Raw genomic sequence first — 25,762 nt, 5'->3', positions numbered from 1 at the left:
GTTAGGGTCACTGCCCTTCAAGACAGTTTCCATCGGCTGGGAAGGTGACATTCCAGGTGGCTCTGCACCCAACTAAAAATCAGAATTTGAAGAAAGGATACTGAATAGTCATGAGAATAACATTGAGAATATTGAGCAAGATGAGTAACAGCCTTTGTCACAATGTGCTTCTGGAACATACTGGGCATAAAATGGAGCTTAAGCCCTTCATCTCCCTTTCACGCAAGAAGTGGAGCATTAATTTGTACTGCATCCCTCTCTTCCTTTCCAGAATGTGTCTCCCATTGATGTTTCTGTATTTTCTCTTTATAAACTTTTTAAAACCACGTAAATGGCACACCTTTCATCTTCTGACAGCTCATTCAATATTTTTCCAAGGGCTGGCCACTGATCCCACAGATCAAGTTCACTAATTAACTGCTTGGCTGTTTGCCGTTTTAGAAAGAGGCCACAATTTATCCATTTTCTTCTTCAGAGACATCGAGGGTATGTCCCGCTTTTCCTAGATACAAACAATCCAGCTGTGAACATCTGTGTGAATCTCCTCGTACACACGTGCGTGGGTTCCCGAAAGTGCTGCTTCTCAAGCTTTAAGGAGCACGTGACCCTCCTGAGAAACCCTGTGACCCACAGACTGGCACGCGGCAGGTGGGGCCTCAGGGCTGCTGCACCCCTCGCCCAGCTCCCTGCGGAAGCCCATCTGCTGCAATGCTCGCACTGAGTCGCGGGGCTACGGGGACGTACCTGGAGCCGTTGGGCCGCTGCGGGAACCTATCTTCAGCTCCCATAGATCATCAAATTGAAACCACTGTACTCCCCAAAAAAGCCATGTTCTCCTTTCTCTGTCCTCACCAACACTTGATCTTAGGAGACTTTTTGCCTCGTGCCAATCTGGAAGCATGACACGATGGCTAAATCCTGCTTCCCTGATGGTCGGCAACAATGACCACCTTTTCACAATGCTCGACCATTTAGGCTTCTTCTGCTCATGTATTTTACCCCTTTTTCAAATGTAGAAGTTCTAAGCACAGTCTGAGGACCCTGGGGCACCCGTGGTGGTGGTGGGGAGACAAGGTCATTCCCTCTCCTATTTCCTATCATGTGAACTTTGATTTTCTTCATACGCTTTAACCAAAACTCAGAGCGACAGACACACTGACTGCAGAAACAGGTATGAGAATCCAGCTGTCTCCTATTAAGCTAGATATTAAAGAGATTTAAGAAAATGTAGAACAAACCCTGTCATTAAAATTGTTTCTGAAAAAAGTTGTTTTCCACGATTGTTATTTAACATGTCTTATTTTTTAAACAAATTCTTTAAATTTAGTATTTTAATTTGTAATGAGTAAATACTAATAGATATAACCTACCCACATAAAAACTCTAGCCCTGGCTGGTGTGGCTCAGTGGATTGAGTGCTGGCCTGCAAAGAGAAAGGTCGCCAAGATCAATTCCCAGTAAGGGCACATGCCTGGATTGCGGGTCAGGTCATCAGGAGGGGCGTGTGAGAGGCAATTGATTGATGTTTCTCTTCCTCCCTTCTCCCTCCCTCCCCCCCTCTCTAAAAATAAATAAATAAAATCTTCAAAAGCAAAACCCTCTTTTGGGTTCTCAGAGTATAAAGGGGCCTTGACACCAAAAAGCTTGTGAACTGCTGTACTAATGCGTGGCTGTCCCTTGGCCATTGATCTGTAGGCAGTTCTTTAAAAGAAAAGTATCCCGGTCCTGGTTCTTTGTCAGTTATAGGGACTGCAGACATTTCCCCCCGTCTGGGGCTTGTCTTCTGCTTACGGTGGCTACTGCTCTACAGAAGTGCCGTGTTGACTGCGCCCTCTTTCCTGCAGTGCCCTGCTTTTACTAAGGACATCGCTCCTACTTTGAAAGAGGGGAAGTCTCCCCGGGCTTTACAGAGAAGCCCAGCTGTGGCAGCACTGGCCGGACTAGGGAGAGAAAACGGGGCTTCCCCTTTAATGCAATCAATGTAAAATGTGTGCTTAGGTGCTTCAGAATATTCTGTTTTGCCTCAGACAAATGAAATCAAATGTCTGTGATTCACCAAAAATAGCATTTTTACCTTTGACATAATATGTCTTCCTTTTCAGAAGTACATTGAAAAGAATATTCCTGTAAAACTTAAAGCACATTTAATTCAACATGTACACTTCTGTCTACAAATATTTTAACTGAAAAAGATTTAACTCATTAAAATTCAACATTGTGTAAAGCTTTTACATTGAAAAAGCACTTTCATATATACTATTTCATTTGACCGTCAGAATAGTCCTGTACGGTAAGTGGGAACAATGTTGTTATACTGAGAACTGTGTTAGAGATAAGGCAAATGACGTTCAGAGAAGCTAAATGATTTTGCAGCATAATGCACACAGGATTGGACATGAGATTTAACTTCCAATCACAACTGGTGAAGATCCCTTAAAAATTATGGTTGATTTTTATCAACCAGAATAAAAGTGACCAGCAACCCCAAAGGAGCCTCACAGGAAGCGGAAACAAATTAAATACCTGCACGGCTGGCACACGGGAAAGCAAGGAAGATTGAAAGGGCATTTGCAGGACATTCTGTCTTTCAAGATGACTTCGTACTTTTCATTGTAATAACATGTGACTAATATTCCTGCCTATCCACTAATATTCTTGTTTCATAATTATGGGCAATTCATCTAGTTCAGACTAGTGGAAGATGGAGTGTTCAGATAGAGCCTGGGAGGAAGAGACCAAAGACAGAAAACTGACTAGTACTTTCCCTGAAGGGACCAAGAAAGAGGGGAAAAAACAATTAGGAGGAATTAGTGATGGAAGTCAGACACTGGAAGGGAAGAAGTCAAGAAAATACATGTATCTCTAAATGACATAGAAAGCATTTAAAAATTAAGGTACAGAAGCACAATCTCAAGTCAATCATGGAATGATCCCCATGAATTCTACCCAGGAGGCTTTCTGAAATGACCTTGACATCAGGGACTCACGTTTTCAAGTTCATACATGACCGAAAATTCCTTCCTTTGAAGATTCAAGAGTGTAAGGAGAAAAACATCTTCACTGAATAGAAAGTATATATTTCAAGCTAGTGAGTTCAAAGTTACTTTCAAGGCCAATTAAAAGAATTGCCTATTTCATCTATCCTAAAAATGGACTCATCACTGAATATGACCACACTCACTTATAATCATTCTCCATATTTCTTTGGATTTAATATTCACCTTTGTTACAGAATAGATGGCATAAACATCAGCCCTGTTCAAAACTCTTTCATTAAGAAAGTTTTTCTCCACTGAACGATGTAAAAACCAAAATAAAAATTTCCAAAAGCAGTGAAGAAAAAAGCCCAAGGCGGATTATCCCTCGTTAAAGTGTCAGTATAAATTCTAACCCATCCGCCACCTCGGCCTACCACACTGTACAGCTGCCACAGTGCCTAAGGAGAAAGCACCAGATAAACTAATTTGCTTCCGCCTCCCCAACTCAAATCAAAGCAGAAAACCAAGATGTATCTTGTTGATAATTACCAGTAAAATTTCAAATTAAATGAACATAATTATAGCTTGGAGAGACATTATTCTTGAAACATAACCATATATGTTCAATTAGTGTCTAGCTTTCATTGTCCTTGAGGGAAAAAACACAGTAATCAATCAAGAACTGGAGTCGTGGTATCGGGTGGGAAAAAAATCTGTGATGATTTTAAAATGGTCAGGACTCACTGAAAAAAGCACTGAATCACATAAAAATACTTAATGGGAAATCCACAAAATAAAAAATAAAGGGGCATTTGTATGTTCAAAATAATTTAATTCTCCCTGTACACTTCTGTCCACACGAGACAAGAGAAACCAAGAATGCGCACTTCACAGTATGTACCTGTTCTGAGATATTCAAGTCAGTTCAGAAGGCAAAAGTAGAATTCAATCACTAACAAAATGTTTAAAAATATATATATTAAACAGAAAATGTTTTTACAAGATAAAAATAATCTTCTGCAATGCAATAAATTTCAGATCACTGAAATTTTAACTCTTTAGACGATTTCAGTTCAGTTTTTGGTTTCAAAATCTAGAGACAAGCGAAAAGAAAAAGGGTCGGCAGAACGTCTATCTGTTTTTACGCTTCTCTTTCTTGCTTCGACTACTTGTGACACCATTTAAAGATGATGATGAAGGTGCTCTTGCATGACCTGTGGCCTTTAGGTGCTCAAAAAGTTTATTCCGGGAAGGAAATTCACTATGGCAGGTTGTACAGCTCGTAAGAACATCACTCTGAGAAAAGAAGAAATCATAAATGAAAGCAAGTGTTATCGAAGAGCAATGCTGTACGTTTTCACGTTGAGATTAAGTATCAGACAACTGAGAAGTAAAGACCTTGTAACAAAACGGACAGCCACCGGACGGGCTCCACAGAGGCAGCCGAGCTCGGAGGTCAGTCCCACTAACCAACACCGTCGACCTCCACAGTTGCGAGGCAGTCAACAGCCCACCCCACGTGGCCTAGGCCACAGCTTTAGATTTCAAAGTAACGGAAAACAGAACAGTAACTGCTCTTACAAAGCAATATTTCCAATGTGCTTCTTTTTACTTTAAGGGAAAAAATGACGGTAGCACATGTATAAATTCTACATTTGTCAAGGAAAGTGCTGACAGATCCGCACCTACGCATCAGGTGCACAGGGGCTCACCAAACACGCTTACTTCTTTAGACGTGGAATGAAGAATCCAGCTTACACTGCTTAAGCAACAAGGCCCACTGAAAAGAGGTCCACGTGACTCTGACCTACCGTTGTCTGTGGTTCAGCAGGCACTTTGACAGACTTTTTCGTATCTTTGGCTTTCTTTCCTCTGGGTTTAGGAATACTAGAAAACAAATGAGATAATTCGGCATAATTCAATAGTAATGCACCCCTTCTAACTGTCATTTTGCTTCCAAGAAGGTTCAAAAGAATGACGTGGACTTTAGGGCTAGCTCGTTAACTTTAATGGCCACATTACTTCTCAAATAAATAGCTTTGAAGAGTAACTTTGGAGAGATCACATCACACATCAAATCTGACACAAAAACTAAGAAATTTATTTAAAAGACTTGAAACATAAGCTAAAGCGAGACCCCTCTGAACTGCTCCACTGCGTGTGTTTGTTAAAAGCAGGGCGGTAAACACTGCATTTACTGAAGCGAACCGTCTTCACAGCCAGCCAGCCCCGCTCACAAATGGCCTTGACATTGGGTGTGATCGCCCCAAACACAACTCCTTGAACCTGGTGTGATCTATGACAAGCACTCCGCGAGTTTCACAATGAAGTGCAATGAGAAAAATAAAGACGCCGTAATGCATTTTTCATGAAATTAAATTTGTCCAATGCACAGGATTTTCTTCTACTAAAAGACTATGTCCTTTCTGCTGATCTGGTGGGCTTTCCCCTGGGCCCTCTGACCCAAGAACTGGCAGCTAGTACCGAAAGTTTCCTGCCCATCGGCTTCAACGCCTGAGCCTTCCTCTCCTCAATCTGGTACCGCATTCTAGCTCTCCTTAGTCATCTCATGCTTTCCCTCGCTTGCGCCAGCCAGATTCTGAGCGTAAAGTCTGAGAGCAACTGTATTTGCAGAACAGACAGGGTGGGTTATAGATAAGGAATACGTATGACAGTGCTTCCATAACACTTTTCAAGCGGAAACCTAGAAGCAGTATTAAGTTAAATGGCTCGTACAAGCATACTTTGTCTTACCGCGCTTCCCGGATACTGTGTTTCTTGCACATTGAAGGCAAGACCCTGCACCAGCAGAAAGATAACGACTCACTTGACCGGGCGGCCTAGAGCCACACCGCCGTGTCCCTGAGGCCTGCAACACTACATCATGTGGTTTCCAGCCAGCTTTGAAAGCATCAAGAAAACGACATAATGGCATAAAAGGCTACAGACGAACAGTTACTAAATTACAAAACATCATCAGATACGCCGCAAGTGCATCCAAGGAAACTTAGGGATAACATTCCCGGAGAACCATCTATCATATAATGAAAGACAGCAGCCCATCCCTGAAGCTCGTATCCAAGAGCTTTATTTATATAAAAATACTCTAGACACACACACGGCTCTTAATGAAGAACCTTCCCACTGGGTGGCCAGCGTCAGCCACCTGCAGAGGAACAGCCGAGGGGCCCCACGGAAAGGCACCGGACACCCCTGTGTGTGAGCCTGTGAGTGTGAGTGTGTGAGTGGTGTGTGAGCAGTGTGAGTATATGTTTGTGAGAGTGTGTGTGTGTGAACCCCAGCCCTGACATGCCTCAGCAGGTAAGAAGTCACTTAAATCGAAGTCTTACTACTAGCAAGGAGAACCCTTTTTTCTCCTCCAGTAAACTCCCACACAGAGGCAACTTGGGAAACAAACGACAAACTTCAGCTCTAGATGAAGGTGATCTAGAGGCCTCATGGAGCCTACTATCCGGGTGCCTTCAAGGAGTCAGGCAGACAGGGATTAAATGCCAGCTTTTCCACTTACCAGCTTCTGTTCCTGGGCAAGCCACTTGCCCGAGACTCAGTTTCCTCATCTGTAAGATGGGAACAAACACCTAGCACCAGAGTGGTGTCCAACTGCCCCTGCCAGGTTTCCACTCCCCGAGCTGCTGCATCCCCAGTCCGGGGCATTCCTCACCATCCGCAGCCCTGCTGCAGCCTCACCTGGACTTCCTCCCTCCCGACACCTCAGCCCCGCAAGCCCTGGGGACGCTCCGCTGCCCAGCACAGCCGCTCCGGTGTGGAGCATTTTCGGGCGGGCTCCCACTTTCCTCAGTCGTGTGAACTCCTACACAGTCCTGCGGCAGTGGCCTGAGTCTCCTTATGCTCGACCTTTCCTTGAGGAGTAAGAAATGAGTCTGCTCCAGAGAACGGAGGAGGATGGGGACCAAAATGTCACAGAGACAGACGCTGTCTCCCTCGGCGACGCCATCCCCTCACCCACCACCGCAGCCTGTGCGGCCCCACAAGGCAGGGCTGCCTCAGGCAGGAAAGCCCCAGGCTGTGGGTACATATCTCGGTGACCTCATGGCAGGGAAGGGGGGCCAACTGGCACAAGCCTGCAGCTTCGGTCGCGATGCTGCCGGTGAGTGGGGCACAGACTCATCAGCAGCCCCAGCCTCCTGTGAGTGTCCAGGACTACGGATCCAGGACACAAGCAGAGCCTCAGCAGGATAAGGGAAACAAACACTGGATCAAAGTGACTTCTTTCTGATGGTGGCCACGCTGCTGACGTGTCTCTGAGGACATTACCCCAGCACGCTCTTTCCGACACGCCTCACCTGTACCCACGGGTCTGCATACAGGCGTAAGTGACAGACACGTCTAACTTACGCCGCGCAGCGTGGCAAAGAAGATTCCATTTGAGATACGAAAAGATATCCTTTCTACAATGTTAAGTAGACAGAAAACTACATGCCCCTCTGACTTACCTTTTTGCTTCATTTTTTGGGTCATCACACAGTTCAACAGTCTCGGTGACACTGACAGTTTCTACAGGACTATCTTCTAATTCTTTGGCACTTTCTTGATTTAAGTTGGTATCTTCTGGATCAACTTTTAGTCCTTTTCCAGTTCCATTTTCATTGAAATTAACATCATAATTCTAGGTTAATAAACATGTATGCATTAAAAAATAAACACTATAATAATACTGGCTATTTATGCACAACTGCAGCATGTGGTTTTATAATTGAAGCAAAAAGTTCCAAGTCACCATTTTAACAGTGATTAACTCAAGTCATAAATCATTTTTGGAATATAAAACAGGTAAAATTATCAAATATATTATAACCATTTGGGTAAATAAACCAAACATAAAGTTTTATGAAAAAGTTATTAGTGTATTACCTAGGTTTTCTTAAAAACATTTTCAGTTATTAAAAAACTGTAATATTTAATACTATAAGCTATACAATTAATTATACGGAAATGGCACAGAAATCAATTTCATTCCCTTTAGGTCCACAAAATATCCTTAATAAAATGGACAAGTTCATTTTGTTTTTATAGGTTCAAAAACATCCACAAGATTGTGTCACACACATATGTCAACATAATACCTTTTTATTTAAAAATACAGCCAGCACTCTGAGTCCGCGGGTTGTGCACCCTTGGACTCAGCAGCAGGACGGGAGCCTGGAGGTGTGGGGGGCAGCGTGTGCCCTCTTCTGGGCCCCTCTGTGTAAGGGGCTCGAGCGCCCATGGGATTTGGAATCTGTGGGGGGGAGTCCTGGGACCAACCCCCCGTGGATACTGAGGGGGGGGCTGTAATTCTTGAATTTGGACAACAGGCATGAAATATTTAAACTACTTAAATTTCTGAGTAGTATCAACAAGCATTCTTTCAATACTCTCAGTCATCGCAAGTTTCTAACCAAATGTTCCCTATGTAAAATTTCAGTTCTGTTGATGGCAGAGCGAGCTGGACTACACAGTGATCAATCCCTCAATGCCACGTGTCCAAGTATTTACCATGGTCAGTCAGCTAATTTGTATTAGGGGAGGTCCACATGCCAAAGTTTTAAACACACTGGCAACAGTAATTAAATCAATTAGCTACAGCCCTGACAGGTGTGGCTCAGCAGGTTGGGTGTCATTCCACAAACTGAAAGGTCTGTGGTTCGATTCCTGGTCAGGGCACACGCCTGGGTTGAGGACCCAATGCCCAGCTGCAGGCACGCGAGAGGCAACTGATTGGTATTTCTCTCCCATATTGATGTTTCTCTTCCTCTCTTACTCCCTACCTTCCCCTCTCTTCAAAAACAAATAAATAAAATCATTGAAAACAAATAAATACATAAATTAGGTACATAAACATAAGGGGGGATAAAAAAAGAAAATATTCTCCACCCCTTTTAACTGTTTCACAATCATCATGAAATCAGCGCAGAAGTCCCTCTCCTTAAGGGAGATTACACCGAATAAACATCGGCACTACAACTCTACGCTTGACATTTGATGTTAACAAAACGTTTTAACATACCTGTGCTGGTTTCTGCTTCTTTTTCTTCTGTTTTTTAGAAAGCCTACGAACAAACATAAATCAAAATCTCAGCTACTTGACTTTGTGAAGACTTGTGTAGCTAAAAGAAAAATACTAAAACACTAGTGATAGAGAAGTAAAATATTAAAATTATATAAATCATAAAGCATTAAAATGAAAAGAAAATGTTGACATTATTGCCATAGAAAATTTTAAGTCGTTCAACTGATGTAGTTAGCATATCAATTACCTAGGTATAAAACTCTTTCAACATAGTCATAATATAATCTGTAAAAATCGGGTTTGACATGTCCTTACACGTTTCAGTACTATTAAGTTCCCTTTAACTAGAAGAAATGCAGAAAATATAGAGCATAACAGTAACTTCTTTGAGATGAAACAGCATTTAAATGTAATCTCTCAGTGTGGTGCTAAGTATGAGGGGGGACCCAAAAAAAAACTGGAATTACCTTCTGGAGGGTGGGCCCCTTGTAGACAGGCTTCCCCCACTACGTGAGTGTTCTAGGAACCCATCTGTATCATTGTACCCGCTGGAATTGTTGTGAGAGGCTACATTCAGCTTCAGTCAAATTCTTTTGAAGACTCTTTTACGGTGTTTGCCCATTTCATAATGGTTAGTGTATGAGAACACCTACCCACACCGTGCTGAGTGTTCATTTTTTGGTTTTTGACCAAAAAAGGGCATGATCCCCATGCTCACCCTCCCTATTCAACTGATCTCACCCAAGCAACTTCTTTTTGTTCCCCCAAATGAAAAAAGCTCTCAAAGGGAACCATTTTGCCAATGTGGAAGAGGTGAAACAAAAAAACGACAAAAGCACTAAAAGGCATTAAAATCGACAAGTTCAAAAACTGTTTTGTGTGGTGGAAAAAAATCTCAATAGGCCTATTACATCAAATGGAGAGAGCTTTGAAGGTGACTGAGCTTAAGCATGTAAGAATAATACACAATTTTGCATAAGTAAATTCCAGGGTTTTTTGGGGTTCCCCATCGTGACGTTTTTAGAAGTACTTTTGTTTTGGTGCATCCTCCATTTCTTCCTCAGAATTGGCATTCAATAGATTTTCATCAGTCTGAGGTCCTGAAAAATGCTCTTCCTCCTTCTCCAACTGTTGCTTTAACAAGGCAACCATTTCCCGGTGCTTCTTGGATTTTTCGTGATTCCTCATGCTGAAAGAACAATCGGATGTGAGTAACCGCAACAGCATTATGTCATTATGTGCCCAGAAGTGCTGCTGGACAAGTGCAACCAAGTTCAAGACACTCTATTCGGGTTAACTCAGCGCCATGTCAGTGACACTCCGGAAACAGAACCCTGCCAGGAGTTCTGGGCCTTCAGCGCCCCAGAATCCACCACTCTGTTCCGTTTCCTGTACTCGAGTTCTCCCCTCCTTCTGTCCTTTCGCCTGCGTATGTTCTCCCCGCTTTTTCCCCTCAAATTCTCCACTAATTTTATTTTCCAATTCTTAAAATTCAAGACTTACCACTGTGTTCCCTTAATCACTAATTATTTGCTAAGTGTTTATGCATTCCAGGCCCTGCTATGGGAAATCACAAAACCACCTTCTAACTTTCAAAGGAAGACACCCTGGGTCTGAGAGGCTGGACGTGCAGCCCTGACGTATTGTACAAGAGTAGTTCACCTCTTTTTACTTTTTTCAACAGGTGTCTTTCACCTTCTCAGGAGGGGTCTCCCTCCTTTCTCCCACCACATGAAGAGTGAGCTCAGACACTGCTCTGCCCTGTGAAGCTCTGTGCTCCACAGGCCACTGAGTAGCACTTCACCATAAGAAACTGTTCCACGCATGGGAAATGTAGCCCAGCTCCCACTCGGAAAAGCCAGTGGGTGCAAGGTCTGGCACACAGAACCCACGCCCACGGATAGGTTCTCCTGCGGGGAATCAAGCCTGCATTGTACCTAGGCTGCCATGAGACTTGCTTTTGCTAAAACTCCCTCACCCTGGATCGAGGCAGCAAATGTTTACTGAGTATCTTTAACTTCCTAAAGTCTGTGCTAAACCTCCCAAGTATGGAGTGTAACCAGTTCAGCCATGTTCCCCCTTGATCTGTAACATCCTTCTCTTTGAAGTAATTAGCAGCATTCTTTCCTTTGTTGTCTGTAAAAGGTAATCACTTACAGTGAACCTGTGCATATTCCCAGAAAAGCAGTAAAAGCCTGTCCAGGCAGGGGTAGGGCTCTCTCTCGCTCTCTCTGGCCCTCTGGCCCTCTCTTAGAGAGTGGCCATGCCTTCCCTTTTTCTCCACAGGATTTCTGTAGTCCGTGTGAATTTGTCCATTGCTGCCAAAGCACACGGATCCTGTGGGTCGAGATCCACATCACTTCACGAAACAGAGCCGACTACACGTCAGGTGCAAGGTTAGATCAACCAGACAGTAGGAACCTGCGTCTCTGTCAGCTTTACCCAGTCTGTTCAAATTTTCGTTTTCCACTTTGGGTTGCTACTTCCTTTGCCACCCACATTCTCCTTCAGATCAAGGTTCCTCAGAGAAATGGGAACGTCTTGTGCCAAAAAGTGAGTGCTCGAAATAGGGATTGGGACGTGCCAGAAGGCCACAGGAGCCAGGCTGAAGGAACGCTCACTGGCCACTGCTGGAACAATCTGAGCGTGAAAAGGGCAATACTGAATTACAAAGCACTGAAAAAAATTCGTAAATTCAGACTGGCGACAGACTGGTGAGCGGGGCAGACGGAGGGCTCTGTTCACAGCAGGAGGCCAAGTGAGGGCTGCCACCGTGGGAGCACTGGGCAGTCACAGCACAGACGGTGCCAGCCAGTCCTCAGTGGGCGCCCGACCCAGAAGGAACTTCTGGTGAGGATTAGGTGTCTGCATAGTTTCGGAGTGTCTCCCCACGGGTTAAATACGCTGTAAGAAAAAGCTGGTGCAAGAGCAAATCCTAACTTTGCAGGGGGCAAAGTGGACAGCACCCGGCCTGGGTGAGCAGAGCAATCACCACCAGTGAGGGGCACACACGTCCGCGCCTCCACAGTGAGACCCAGAGAGCAGCACGTTTATGCAGCGTCTCCGCTGGGCCTGCCACACTTGACCCTGGTCATGAGGAAGCAACAAAGCCACAGTGAGAAAAACTCTACTAGAAAAAACATTTTAAAGGGCCAGTATGCTGGAACATCAACGGCATAGACACAGAACTGGTCCAGATTAACGCAACCACCAATCCAGTACTTGACCTGAGACTGGACCCCGTATCCAGGTGAGGAAGACGCTGCACGGGACGTGAATTCAGAATCACCTGACGTAAGTGGAAAACGGGCAGTGAAGGAGATGAGAGCGCCACGTCCGGGTTTTAATTTTCCCCAAGGTGACAGCTGTACTCTGATCGTAAGGCAATGCCCTATTCTTAAAGAATATATACTGAAGTATATTTACTGGTAATGGAGCATTACATATGTCACTCTCAAATTATTCAGGAAAACTGTATGTGTGGCAAGAGAGACCAAGTACACACCAACGGGGAAAGCGAGAGCGATGGGTGGATCGGGTACTCTGTTCTATTCTTGCCACCTGCCTGTAAATTTGACGTGATTTTCAAACCAAGAGTAATTTAAAATCTCCTCCACTGTTGCTTTTGTTTCCTGGCTTCTTTCCAACTTCTCCACCTCTCCCACCGCTCTTACAGCTCTATGCCTTCTCTGGTGGGGTCATCGGGAAGACCATTTCTGAGCCCCCCTCCTCATTTTCTCCCTTGGTCTCCTTTTCTCTTTACTGCACGTGTTTGGCTCCTTTTTCCATTATATATAATGAATACATATAGTTGATCCTACATTTTCCCCCTGTGTTCTTTACACTCTTTAGAGCCGTGTCCATTTAATACTTCTCTTTGCCATTGTTCCCATCAAATGAAGTCCCTCCACTTCAGCAAAGGTCCTACAGCAGGGCACATTTAAGGTGCCTAGGTTGGCAGCAATGGCCTGTGTGGGAGTGTGATGGTGGGAAGTGAGTCCACCACCAGCGACAGAGAGAGATCACGAGCGCTGCTCTGGCCTCCTTGCCTGTACAACTGTGCTTTCTTGCCAAAAAAAAAAAGCAACCTTTCTTTCTGAAGGCCGCATACATGTTCACAAGGCAACTACTCCACAGGGTTACTGGCATGACCAAGAATCCGTTCAACAGGCTTAGTCACTGGTACAAACTATTCCTCCCCCCCTGCTGGACAGAAATCCCCCAAAATGACACATGAGAGCTGCTGAGCAGCTACTAAAAGCATCTTCTTTTTAGGACTTTCAAAGCATTATACTTCGCATCAAAAGAACAGGTGAGTTTGAAGGTATTAAACTTACGCCTTTTCTGTCTTGAAAGATTTATCACAGGCTGGGCAGTACAGTTCTTCGTAGAGCTCTGAGTCCTCGGCCTCATCGCTGTCTTTGCCTGCGAGAAGGAAGCCTACGGTAAGAAGCCTGTCTAATTAGAGCACAGACCTAAAACATGCTAACATCTAAAGTTGCACACAAATTAGAAATAAAATGTTTATTTCCTTACCAAAAAAAACCCCAGTGGTGTCAGGATTTGAGCTGACCCTTTAAAAGCACTACTATATTATAAAAAGGTAAATAAATAAATCACTTTCCCTTTCAAGTCCTTAAGTCTACTTAGGCTAAGACAACTCTCATAACCCTGGGCATGAACTAAGTTTAGAAAATCAAACGTCACTATCATAATTCTACCACAAAATTTTTTTAAGTTCGCCTCTACAGCAAGATTTGGTACAAATAGATTTATGACTGCGATCTACTCTTAAATGATTAAATAAACTCAGCTCACAACATTCTATCACTATTAGGTCATAAAGTAGCATATTACATGTAAAGTTTAACATTACCTTTATAGCCTTTCTTTTATAAGACTGAACATTTATTACAATGGAATAATTACTATCAATATAGTCCAAAAGTTTAAGCAACTAAAACACACAATAAAGTCTTTCCATACCACATCCCCATCTTTGTAAGAAATAAAAAAGTATACTGATTGCCACTTGGGATTTACTATGGGGTCAATAACCATCAGAATGCTTCTTTATAATAAGCGATATTAATATGCTTCTACAGGACATTCATTAAAATTGTAAATGATCAAAATACATCCAACGCTTAGTACATGGTATTATTTTCCAATTACGTGTATACTTTCAATATATCATATACATGAAATAAACTTTGATTAATCAAACAGTTAATAAAGAATGATGGATTTGAAGCCAAAATCTGAATCTAAAAAAGGCCACACTCTCCCAGGTGTGCTATAGCTTCTCAGAGTCTTAGTTTCTTCATCATTAAAACGTAGCTAATCCTATGAGCCAAACCTACCTGTAAGGGCTACTACTGAAAGATTAAGCAGGATCTTGTACATGAAAGCATTTTATAAATTGTAAAACTCTACGTAATTACACCACTTCACATTTAGAGAGGGCTTCATAATTTTCAAAGCATTTTCACACATACTACTTCTTATTCATTAATTAGAAATTTCATTTGCTGATCATGTTGAGTAAGTCAGTCTGTCGTTTTGTCATTTCGCCTGTTATTCTGAAATAGCATATTTGCAAATGTTTCAGCACACCGAGAGCCCTTCGACATCAGAAAGAGAGGAAGAGTACATACCCCGCACAGCTCCTACACAACATCAGCTTTCTGGAAAGAGCTATGAAAATTTGATTTAAAAATGCATTTAACTGCACTTGAAAAATAACCTGGTGGGCACACCTGTCAGTATGCCCACTTGTCAGTGTATTTATACAGCCAGAGCACAAACTATTTAAAACACGATCGGAAGAAAGTGTGTTAATCAAGTTACCAGAATTAGACTACCTCAACAGACTACCTTTCCTTGGCCCATACAATATTGTTTTTCATTTTCACCATCTACAAATTTAAAAATTGGGAGATGGCACATAAAAATCCAGATTTCCATCCCTGGCCGGTGTGGCTCAGTTTTTTAAGGCATCGTTCTGTGGACCAAGAAGTCATGGGTTTGACTCCCGGTCAGGGCACATACCCAGCTTGCAAGTTCAATCCCCAGTCAGGGCATGCATGAGAAGGAAACGAAGTAATGTTTCTCTGTCACCTACAAGTTTCTCCTCTCTCTCCTTATCTCTCTCTCTCTAAGAAGCAATGAAAAAATGTCCTCAGGTGAGGAGAAAAGACAAATCCAGATTTCGAGCTTCATTTAAAAACCAAACAAGCACATAAACTCTGGCAACACCGGCCCTGGCAACCGCTGGCTATCACTCGGGTGTTCTCTGGGTTCTCCTCCACCTCCCTGTGTCACTACCCCGTCCCTTTACCGGCACCTGTGAGCATCTTCAGTGCACCCTGATGCACAAAAACATTTTCTCAGGTCTCTTAAGGAATGCAAGAAGTTACCATCCTGTCCATCTTTGAGCTCGCATTCCTCCACTTCGTCTTCCTCAGAGCCGTCTCCGAACTCCTTCTCGTACTGAGCCTCCATCGCCCGCAGCTCCTTCTCCAGGTCGGCCACCGTCATCCAGCTCTGCTCCTTGTACTGCTCTGCCAGCCTAGACACACACGGCACAGTGTCCGCGCTGGGTCTACCGTCCCTTCAGGCCCGCAGCCCGCCCCCGAGCTGTTCCTCTGGGCTCTCCCGGCTCTCACCCTTAAAGCCTGCGCTCAGTGAAAATGAGCAGTCACTTTACATCTGTTCGCTGTTGTAAGATTCTTAGCCATTTATTAAAAGTCTTCAAGTAATTTTAAATTGTAAGTATCAAGTAAAGTGATAATTTTCAAAAGGTGAGGGGTGGGGCAGATAGAATTTTTAAGAAGCAGTTTTTTAAAGAATGCTACATATAATGCTGTACACACAATGCTTTTACAGGAACTTAAAAACAAAAAACCCCATCAAAGTTTAAAGGCATCAAAAGGACCTGAGAGACTCAGAGTACATACTGGCAGGGGGCCGCGCTGTGCGCTGGGAAGAAGCAAGGGCACTGGGCTGACTTCCAGGGTCCCATCCCGCCTCTGCGGCTTATAGCCATGTGACCGCAGGCCCGTCGGCCTCGCTTCCCCAGAGAGAACGAGGGTAGACACCAGAACTCACTTCCAGAACCGTCATGAGAACCATCCGGAGTAAGCGCTCAGTCACAGGGCAGTTACTACTACACTTTGCAAGAGACTGTAAACCATCTCCGGTGTAAACGGCCCCAGGAAAAAAATCCAATTCAAACACAACCTTCCCCCCACGGGAGAGGAAAAGCCACTGTACGTCAGGATTTTTTTAAGATGATGAAGCCAGGATGAGGATTGAACAGACACCAAAGCACTCGCCAGGGAGCCACTGTGGAGTCCTCGGAGCCCAGGCCCGCGGGGCAGGGGCGGGGGCAGGGGCAGGGCCCAGCCACACCACCTACTTGGCCTGCTTCAGCTTCTGCTGCCGCCTCATCTCCTCGGCCTTCCTGGCCTTCTCTGCATTCTGCTCCTCCAGCAGCCTCCGGTGAGCCTGCACTCGTTTATCTCTCCTCCGGACGAAAGCCACCAGCTGTCGCACAAGCTCATTCTGCTCCTTCCGGGCTTTGTCCCGCGTCTTTCTGTTTTCCTTCTCCATGGCCCGTTTCTCCCAGCGGTTGGAAGCTTGTCGGGTATCGTACTCCTCTTTCCAAGCAAAGTTCTTCTGGGTGCAGAAACTCTGCCAGTACGCGTAGAAAGGGTGGACTACCTAGTGACAGAGAGAATACGCAAAACGCTAGTGTTTTAGGAAGGCTTTTCTTTTTTAGCAAGGCGGCAAATATTCATGATGCAAGACACGTTTTGTCTTTTGCACATAAAACATTACTATGAGTCAAAGGAGAAGACAGGCTTTAACAAAATTAATCACTCTTCGGTAAGAAGGGAAAGTAAAAGAGGAAGGAAGAGAGAGGAAGAAAGTCCCAGGATAGGACTGAGAATGAAAATCCATTTTTTTAAAAGAAAACGATGGGGTAAAGACACACTGATCAACGCGAAGTGCACGCCGGCCGCGCGTCTCCTCACCGTGTCATAGTCACTCCCGGAGTCCCCGAACGCGGGGAAGCCCTCCGCATCCTCTTCCGATGACGCGGACTCCAGCTCTTCCTTCGCGATCGCTTCAAAAACGTTACGATACACTGTGTAGAAGCCCTGAAAACAGGTATGAGACACACAGATTCTTCAACACTTCACAGTCTAATCGCAGAATCAGATTTTTTCAATGTAACACAAAACCCTTCACTGTTCAAGAGTTACAGCCCCAAGCTCTGTCACTGTAACTACAGTGAGGTTCCAAGGAGAGGTTTTTCAAAATGTGCTCATTGTTTAAGTATGAAGGCAATTTTTTTTTAGTTTTCAAAATGAATACTGTTTCACTTTCTATTATGGAATTCTCTGTGTATTTGAGTGTTACTTAAGTGCCTGGTAAGAAATGGTAAGAGAATCCCTTCCTCACCTTCTCATCGTCTCCATAACCAGAGTAACAGGTGACGGTGAAGTAGTGAAGCAAATCTACGCTGTCATCTTGGTATTCGCCATCAAGCCCGCCTTTGAGCAGGGCCTCTCTGTGGTTATCGTACCTAAGCAGACAAAAAACGAGCGTCATCAGTGAGGCTCGACACGTAGGATGTCACAAGCCCTTCTCACTCTGAAACAGCCGCGGTGCCATTATCGCACATCTTAATGTGTCCCACTGGCAACCAAAAAGTTTTAACCAACAAATCAACATGAAAAGACCACCTCTCACAAAACTGCTGATTAAAACTATGACTACAACTTCTACAGTTGTACACTACAGGCGTTACACGGCACTAGCCCACGTGAGCAGGGCATTTAATTAGCCAGGGCAAGTCCATCACTGTCCCAGAAAGGTAGCTGCATTTTCACAGGAAGGAAACATTACCGAATAGGACAGCGATGGACATAATCATGTCCACAGACTAATTACATGTTTGGGATCTAAGAATTTACCAACATGTACCAAATTAAGACTCTTGCTATGTTTATATAAACAATCCAGTAGCTTCACACCCCCCCCAATTACCCCACGTAGTAACTCTGCGAAGTTAGTTGTTACCCCTGTTGACATAAAACAGGAAGGTGAAGTTTGGTGACATTATGTAACTTGCTGTCCACAACCAGTGAGCAGCAAAGCTGGAGTGGCAAACCAGGCCCCCCTGCCCTCACAGGACTCTGCCCCCTCTCGCCAGCACACACTGCTGCCCCCAGACGACAGCGGAGCTCAGAGGCCAGATCTCCAAGTTCCTTGGGAGGAGAAAAATTTAGGATTCTCTCTGACTTCCATACAAAAGACAACTCGACAAGAACTTTCTTTGCAGCCTTCTTCTCTTGGCAGCCGGCTGGGCTGCGCCCTGACACGCAGGAGACTCGCAGAGTCACACGAGCCCCACCTGCTCGGGAACAGCAAGGTCCTGCAGTTACGGCCCGGCTTGAAACCTGTTTCTTTGTAGCAAAAAGTTCATCAAGACTCTGAAAACTCCCAACTCTCAACACAGAAATTGTTGTAAAATGATATTAATCACCAGCTCAGCATCAGTAAAAGTATTTTCACAGATGTAGACGCTTAACTCAATTTCTTCATATAAAGTAGTTGTAGGGAAAATATTACCATTCTTGTATGAAAACACTGTATCTGTTTTTTAAGGACAATCAATATTTCTCCTCGTCTGACATGAGGAAATCTGTCATACACCGAAGAGGACCACTGAATGAGAAGTCACTTCATAGGTATCAAAATGAAAATTACCTAATATTGCCGAACTGTTTCATCACCTATAAAATCAGGTAACTGGGGTCAACATCGCCAAAGTTCCTTCCCACCCAAATACTGCATTTTATGTCATGAGTAGGTGAGAGAAGCCTCAGAACACACCAAAAACCATTCACGTATTATATTTTTAAACCCTTTACTGACAGTTCTTCCCCCCAAAATACGCTGGGATGGGGACAGCGTGACACTCACCATGCTCTTTCCTGGGGGTCACTCAACACATCGTATGCTGCTTGGATTAATTTAAATTGTTCAGCTGCTTCCACGGCATTATCCAGATTTTTATCTGTTGAAATAAAGTCACAGAAATTTAGTCATCAAAAAAGTGCAGGACAAAACCTAAAAGGGACCTTGCCCATCACAAATGCCACAAACAGATGAGGGGTGTGCAAAACAAAGAAAAACGACCCAAGAAGAGCAAAGAGACACTGGATGAGGGTTGGAAATCGGGACGTAAGGATCTAGTCAAGCAGAAAGCTCCTGCTCGTGCCTGAGCCTGGGGGCCTCACTGAGCACCCAATAGGGACGCCCACTCGGAAGCCCCTTAGCAGCCTTAGAACAAGGCCCTCCAGGGCATCCTGCCTCCCGCTCTCGCGGGTCCCAGGCGCGGATCCCAAGGCCTTCGGTGATCAACAGTTGACAGTGATGGTGCTTTCGCAAGCACAGCGATTTGCCCTAGCGCCTTTTGCTAAGATGCTTTAACACAAAACACTTTCAGTATTATTTCAGAATCATGGTCCCTTACAACCGAGAGGGCAATGGTCTCCATCCCTGCAGCCGAGTTGTTTGTGAGAAGTAACAGAATGCGAGTCTAAATCCAATTCCGAGGCGCAGCCCATCGGAAGCCAGCCAGTGGGCTCACCTCCGGTCCACCTCTTCTCTGGACCACACCTGCCTACCTCCTGCATCACGCCGTACTCCGCCACTTCAGATGCGGTCAAAGACAGGCACCATTCATTAATTCCTTTTCTTACCGCTCCACTTTAATCATTCTAGCTAGTTAGGTTAGTTTTTAGCAACAACATGACATAAGGCATTCTGAAATTATAGCTGACACGGTTTTCCATGTTTTTCAAATTAGTGACAAGCCATTTGGTGACTATACAGTGGATTTATTCCATTTTGTGGCAGACACTAATGTTTAGATCATCCAACACCCTTCCCCTTTTTCTCTTACAGCCTTTGCAAGGGAGGCTGGATAAGCAAGTATTTTGCTTCATCCAGCCTCCCTTGCTGCTAGGAATAGCCAGGTGACAAAGTTCCGACCAATGAGATGAAGTCTAGTAGTGTATTTTCCTTCCTTCTTCTTTCTTCTTGTCTAGTATGTGGACCTAACTGCTGGAGCTTCAGCAGCCACCATGAGCCCATGAAGGAAAAGCCAAGGGATTCAGTGACGTTACTGAAACAACACCAGTGGCACCTACCTCCAGGCCCACTTGTGGTGAGGGGGGACAAAACAAAACAAAAACAACTCTTAATTTAAGCCGTTGTGGTTAGGTTTTCCGTTATTTCTAACTAATATTACCAAATTCCATCTCGTTGTGGTCCTGGGGCAACTGGGTTCTAGGTAACAGAGGACACTCAGCGCCCTACTGTCATTATTTTAGATCTTGATTACCGCTCTGTGGCAGACACTACTACTACTGCCAGCTGCTCACCAGGAGCTACTCTCTTCCTCCTCTCCAAACCCTGACTTTGTTCACAGGGGCAGTGCACCCGGTTAAAAACTCCCCTCCCCAGACTTTCCTGAAGTCGGGTTATCAGGTGACCCACCTCAGCCAATCAGATGGAAACACATGCCCATTAAGTGAAGCTCCCCCGGAAAAGCTTTGTTTTCCAAACAAAAGGGACAGGCTTTGGTGGCACGCATCTTAGGCCCTTAACCCAACCCCTATGTCCAGCCCAAAGCCAGGGTATTATAATGACTTCAGGTAGATTGTGGGCTTGAGGTAGAGACAGCCAGTTCATCCCCCTTTTCCAGTAATCACTGAACCCTAATCCAGGGTAGGCACCTGGTACCAGAATAGACCCCATTTCCAGGTCTGCTGTGAAGCTTAGGCATGACCATGTGACTAAGCCATAAAACTACTCTATGACAGCTTTTAAAGAATCTTTCTTAAAAGGCAAGTGACACACAATCTGTCCCCGCTCCATCTCCTCTTCTTCCATTCTGTGGCCTTGGACCCCAGCTGCGCCCGGATGAGGAGAGAGGGCCCGTCCCAGAGCAGAGCGTGGAAGGAACTCCTGGAGGAGGCCCGCTGCGCTGGGGCGCCTGCCTGTTTCCACGCCTCATCAGACAGCGGTAAACGTCTCTCTTTAAAGAGAGATAAATAACAGATAAAACACAAAAAGTAAATAACAAACACCTTATTTTCGAGGCTAAATGCTTCCATTTGGTGCAAGGACCAGGACGATGGAGCAGCTCTTTGGAGCTGCCATCAAGCAGCTGCTGAGATGGGCCCCTCGGGATGCCATGTTATGCGAGGTAAGTAAAATGACTTTGGGGGCCAGCTTCCTGTCACAGGCAGACAAACACAATCCTCACATGCCTTGAAGGTGAGAGTCCAGCTAAAAACTCATGATTTCTATGTCTGCATCAACTCTAACAAAAACTTTGACAGATAAATAAAACAGCACCATTTAGATGAACGCAGAATGGCAGAAGAGCCGGCAAAGGAAAAAGGTGCCCGTTTGGGGTGCAGGCGGGCGGTGCTGCTTCACCTGTTCATCAGCACCGTACCTTGCTGTCCTGTGCCTTCCACTCCCTTCCTTTCTCCCCAAGAAGCTGGAAGAAAGCTAGAGTTTTAAACACATACAACCCATCAATGTACCACCTGGAAATAAGAACTAATCCTCTTACTGAAGCTTCTTTCTGAAATAATTTTTTCAATCTGTCATATGGCTTTTTATTTCACTTACATATACTTGACCTGGTTGACTGTAAGATTGAACTGAGATCCAAAAGCATGGGAGCAAGAAGCTAAAAAGCACTCATTTTCAAAATGGAAGCCCACATAAGTATTCCTCCCCAAATGCAAAAGCCACAGGGATGGCAAACCCAGTCATCAAAGTTCCAAAGGCGTTCTCACGTCATTCTTTGTGCTTTTCTCTTCATCCACTGTGCTCTCCTCCCTCTGCTCCCAAACCTTTTTACAGGGCCTTCTGGGAAATTCCATGGGTCATGCCTTTGAAGCCCTGCCTTGACGGAAGCCAGGCTCCTTCAGCCACGGCTGCGTTCGGCAGATCTGGTGCCGGAGCTGGCATCCTCTCCTCCTGGCCACTGATCCTCTACTCACCCCGAACGACAAACTGGCATTCCTTCAAGGTTCATTCGGCCATCCCACCCTCTTTCCCCCCTCACCGTCTCCTCACCTCACAACACTGCCTCTTATTCACTGAGAATGTTGGCACTTGGCTCAGAGTTGCCATCCCTAGGTCCTATTCGTCGTCCTGAGTAACTCCAGTGGACCTTGACCTCCTTGTCTCCCCACCTCCAGTCTTGCCTACTTCAATCCACTCTCCCCACTACAGCCATCTCCCTGGCTTCCAACTCTTCACTGGCCTCCCAATGCCCTCAGGTTAAATCCAATCTACCCAACCCAGTTCAGGAGGACCTCCAACACCTGGCTCCTCCTGGCCTGGCCGTGCTCACCTCCTTCCCCTTCCTGGACCCTGCCATGCTTTCTCTTGCCTCCCTCCACCCGAACGCTCTGTATCCCCCTTAGGTCTTGACCTGGATGTCCCTTCTAGGGACGCACATCTACCTACTCACACATGAACCCAATCCACCTTGGGCGTATGTGCTCATAAGCACCTTTTGTTTGCCTTCAGCTCACCGGCCTGAAATTGCCTGTCCCCTCTCAGTGTCACCCCGAAGGCTGCATGTGCCAGCAGGGTAGGGACCACACTGGCACATCCACAGAGTTAAGGGCCTGGGGAATAGTCGTCAGATGTAGTACTGAGGCTGGCCCTTCACCAGGCGTGATCTCCATAGGCAGTACTGTTCACCCTACTGGGAATCCCTCTCAGGTCCTCAAAAAAAGAAATAAAGGTATTTTCTTTTGTTTTTCTACAATGAAAAATGGGCAGCCCTTCTATTTGAGCTATACATTATTCCTGGAAGCCAAGCCCATATGTTAATCTCAGAAACATCTAACATAGCACCTTGCACATGAAATTAAACATTTGTTGAATGACAGACTAACAAGCTAATGAGCCAGCAAAGCATATCAAAATCAGGCATCTCCTCAAGCAGTACTTACCTGTTAAATGTACAAGCATCTCCAAACCGAAAGATGCTTAGGATACTATGAATTATGGCATTCAGAGAAGATATTCACATTAAATTACTAACAGATTTGGTTTCAAAGTCGTTAACTGGTATTTTAGTAATATTTGTGTATTTCCTCCTTGCACCGATTTCCAGTTAATCACCAAATTACCAAATGTGGTAATTTTCCCTTTATAACATCTCTTAACCCAGCCTCACCCCTCCCACTGACCCCAAGCCTGACCCGGGCCCCCACCTTCCTGGGGTAGACTCTGCCTGACTTCTGTCTCAGTCCTTGTCAGTCCTCTCAGGTGCCTTCACAGTTCCTTCAAGGGCATCTGAATAAAGCCAGCCTCAACTCTCCATTACTGGAAAAACCAACTTCACAGTCCTTAGCCTAACGTTCAAAGCCCTTTATAACTTAATCTCAGAACTACTACTTGAAAATGTTATCAAAGTGTCATCAAAATTATATATGTATTTTGTCACTTGCATTAATATTCTTCCTCACACCTTTCCGCCCACAAAGTCACAAATTCCTAACTTCCTTTTAATTCCTAACTCAATTTCTAATGCTTCCACACTGTTTGGATATATTAATCGTGGATATAGCTACTGACTTCCTGCTGCGATGAGCAGTTAGCTCATTTACCTGTTCGCTTCCAATACTCATCAGATCTTTTGAGTTCCTGTTGGTCAGCATGACAACTTCAAGGAACAAACCCCCTACCTGTACTTCTTGTTCCATCAGCTACACACACTACCTTCTGCCTTTAGGTCCCTGACCTTTCCAACAGCTCTTCTCTCAACCCACGTTTGCAGACTTCCAGCAAACACTGCCTTTCAGTCCAACTGTGCCCTGGACCACCTTTCGCCCACCACCCGCCCCGCCCTGCACGGCTAAGTTCACTCTTCCCCATCCCACTCCCCTAGGATCCAGCTACAACCCAGGCTCCTCCTCTGCCAGGGGAAGGCCTCCCACCTCTCAGCACACAGTGGAAACTCCCTCTTCTCCCGAATTCCTGGAGCGTGACTAGTTATTCTATTACTCCAATCACCAATTACATCCGTTGTGCTACTTTGTTGGCACTTGTGTTTAACTTTTCATGTGCGTAAGGCATGCTTTCCCAGCAACACTGAGGTCTGCCTCAGTGCTTCAGAACAGTGTAATAACTTGCACATCCGGGAGACTAGAAACATGCTTATCGATCAGTGCTAACAGGAAAGCCACTCTTGCCTTAGTTTTCCAGTCTGGAAGAGCATACTATTACACAAAAGTCACACGGGCCTGGACTACAACCAAATGAAACATTCAAACGAGGAATACTTCTAAGTAAACATCCAAACTTCACTAGGAAGAATGATCCCAATGCCTTAATTTGAATGAGACAGGGGCCGTAAATTACACTTAAGTAGCAGGGATGCCGCGATCAGTAAGGGCAGCCCAGGAGCTGGAGCGGCAGGGGAGGCAAGCCCAGCACAAGCCAGAGGTAGGACTGGGTTTAGAACTCCGGAATCCTCCTGCCTCCCGGGGTCCACAAAGAGGTGGGAGGAGCAACCGAAGTTTCGAGAATGTCGTCTTTCCCAATCGAGCGGCAGTGCGGGAACCATAGACTTCAGGGAGAGGTGAGAGGGCGTCTGGGAAGGAAAAGAGTGCCCAGCGCTCGAGCGAAGCCTGGGGGTGAAGGGCTGCGCCCACCGAGGGGCAGGGAGAAGAGGACGCGCTTTGGGAGGAACGCACAGGGGCCACCTGGCCGGGGACCCGGGCCGGACGGGATCTCAGGCACAGTTTCCTGGGCAAGGGAAGCTCCAGGACGGGTAAGTCGAGGCAGAGCCCGGTTCCCGCTTACTCCGGGAAGTTACTCCGGGGAGAGGGGTGAAAAGGTCGCGAGGCCAGGGACTGCGAGGGACCGCGGCGGTTGCAGAGTAGTTACCCGGGTGCCATTTCAGGGCCAGCTTCCGATAGGCCTTCCTGAGCTCCTCCTCGCTGGCGTCGCGCCGCACCCCCAGCACCTCGTAGTGACACTTCATCGCCCGGCCGGACCGGGGGCCGGGGCCCGGGGCGGGGCTGGGACCCGGGCGCGGGTCAGAGTGCTGGTGGCGCTGATGATCCTCTCCTGCGGCGGGAGCCGGGCGCCCGCACTGGGCCAGCCAGCGAGCACGGCGGCGGCGGCGGCGCGGGGCGGCGGAGGCGCGCGGTGGAGACCGGCGGCGCGGGCTGCGGCACGCGGAGGCGCGGAGGGGGCGGCGCCGGCGGCCGCGACTCCGCATGGGAGGAGGGAGGACTCGTGCCGGAAAAAGCCCAGTGGGAGGCGGGACGACGGCGCGGACAGGAGGCGGGGCCGCGGCGAGAGGGGCGGGCCTGCTGCAGGTGGGAGGCGGGGCCACGGTGTATGCCATTATGAGGGGCACAGAGGGTGGTCAGTGTGAGTGGCATCTACTGGTCAGCCGTCCTGAAGGCTGAAAGGTGGCAGAAAATAGTGGAAAACATCTTGTCGTGGTTCTGGTCATTTCTCAACTCAGCCACGTTTTTACGTAGGAAGCAGCTCATGCCCAAGCAGCTCAGGCCACTGCTTTGCTCGAGCCTTCACAACTAATCAACAGGGTTCAGCAGTTGGACTGAACGATGAAAAAACACCAGTTTTTTAACTCTCCAATTCTCTTCGGCTGCCACCTAAT

The 25,762-nt window shown here is 45.9% G+C and overlaps 1 protein-coding gene across 1 annotated transcript; it reads right to left on the bottom strand.

Moving 5' to 3' along the window:
* Positions 1–3,939: 3,939 nt before the first annotated feature.
* On the bottom strand, positions 3,940–25,346 carry DNAJC21 (DnaJ heat shock protein family (Hsp40) member C21). The gene is made up of 12 exons (XM_053914231.2): positions 25,018–25,346; positions 19,006–19,099; positions 17,479–17,602; positions 17,049–17,174; positions 16,430–16,734; positions 15,429–15,580; positions 13,347–13,434; positions 10,040–10,198; positions 9,007–9,049; positions 7,454–7,626; positions 4,790–4,865; positions 3,940–4,274 (listed from the first exon to the last, which is right to left on the bottom strand). The coding sequence occupies exons 1-12, from the start codon at positions 25,112–25,114 to the stop codon at positions 4,110–4,112; spliced, it is 1,602 nt and encodes a 533-aa protein (XP_053770206.1). The 5' UTR covers positions 25,115–25,346; the 3' UTR covers positions 3,940–4,109.
* Between the last annotated feature and the right edge of the window lie 416 nt (positions 25,347–25,762).

The sequence above is a fragment of the Desmodus rotundus genome, chromosome 1 (assembly GCF_022682495.2).
Source record: "Desmodus rotundus isolate HL8 chromosome 1, HLdesRot8A.1, whole genome shotgun sequence".
Lineage (NCBI taxonomy): Eukaryota > Metazoa > Chordata > Mammalia > Chiroptera > Phyllostomidae > Desmodus > Desmodus rotundus.
This window is presented reverse-complemented; position numbering and strand designations above follow the sequence as displayed.

Excerpts from the sequence above, each read along its gene's own strand:
- DNAJC21 (XM_053914231.2), bottom strand. The coding sequence starts at position 25,114 with ATGAAGTGTCACTACGAGGTGCTGGGGGTGCGGCGCGACGCCAGCGAG. Across the intron at positions 19,100-25,017 it reads GGCCCTGAAATGGCACCCGG|ATAAAAATCTGGATAATGCC; the intron begins GTAACTACTCTG and ends TTATTTCAACAG. Across the intron at positions 10,199-13,346 it reads TCTTTCAAGACAGAAAAGGC|CATGAGGAATCACGAAAAAT; the intron begins GTAAGTTTAATA and ends TTGTTCTTTCAG.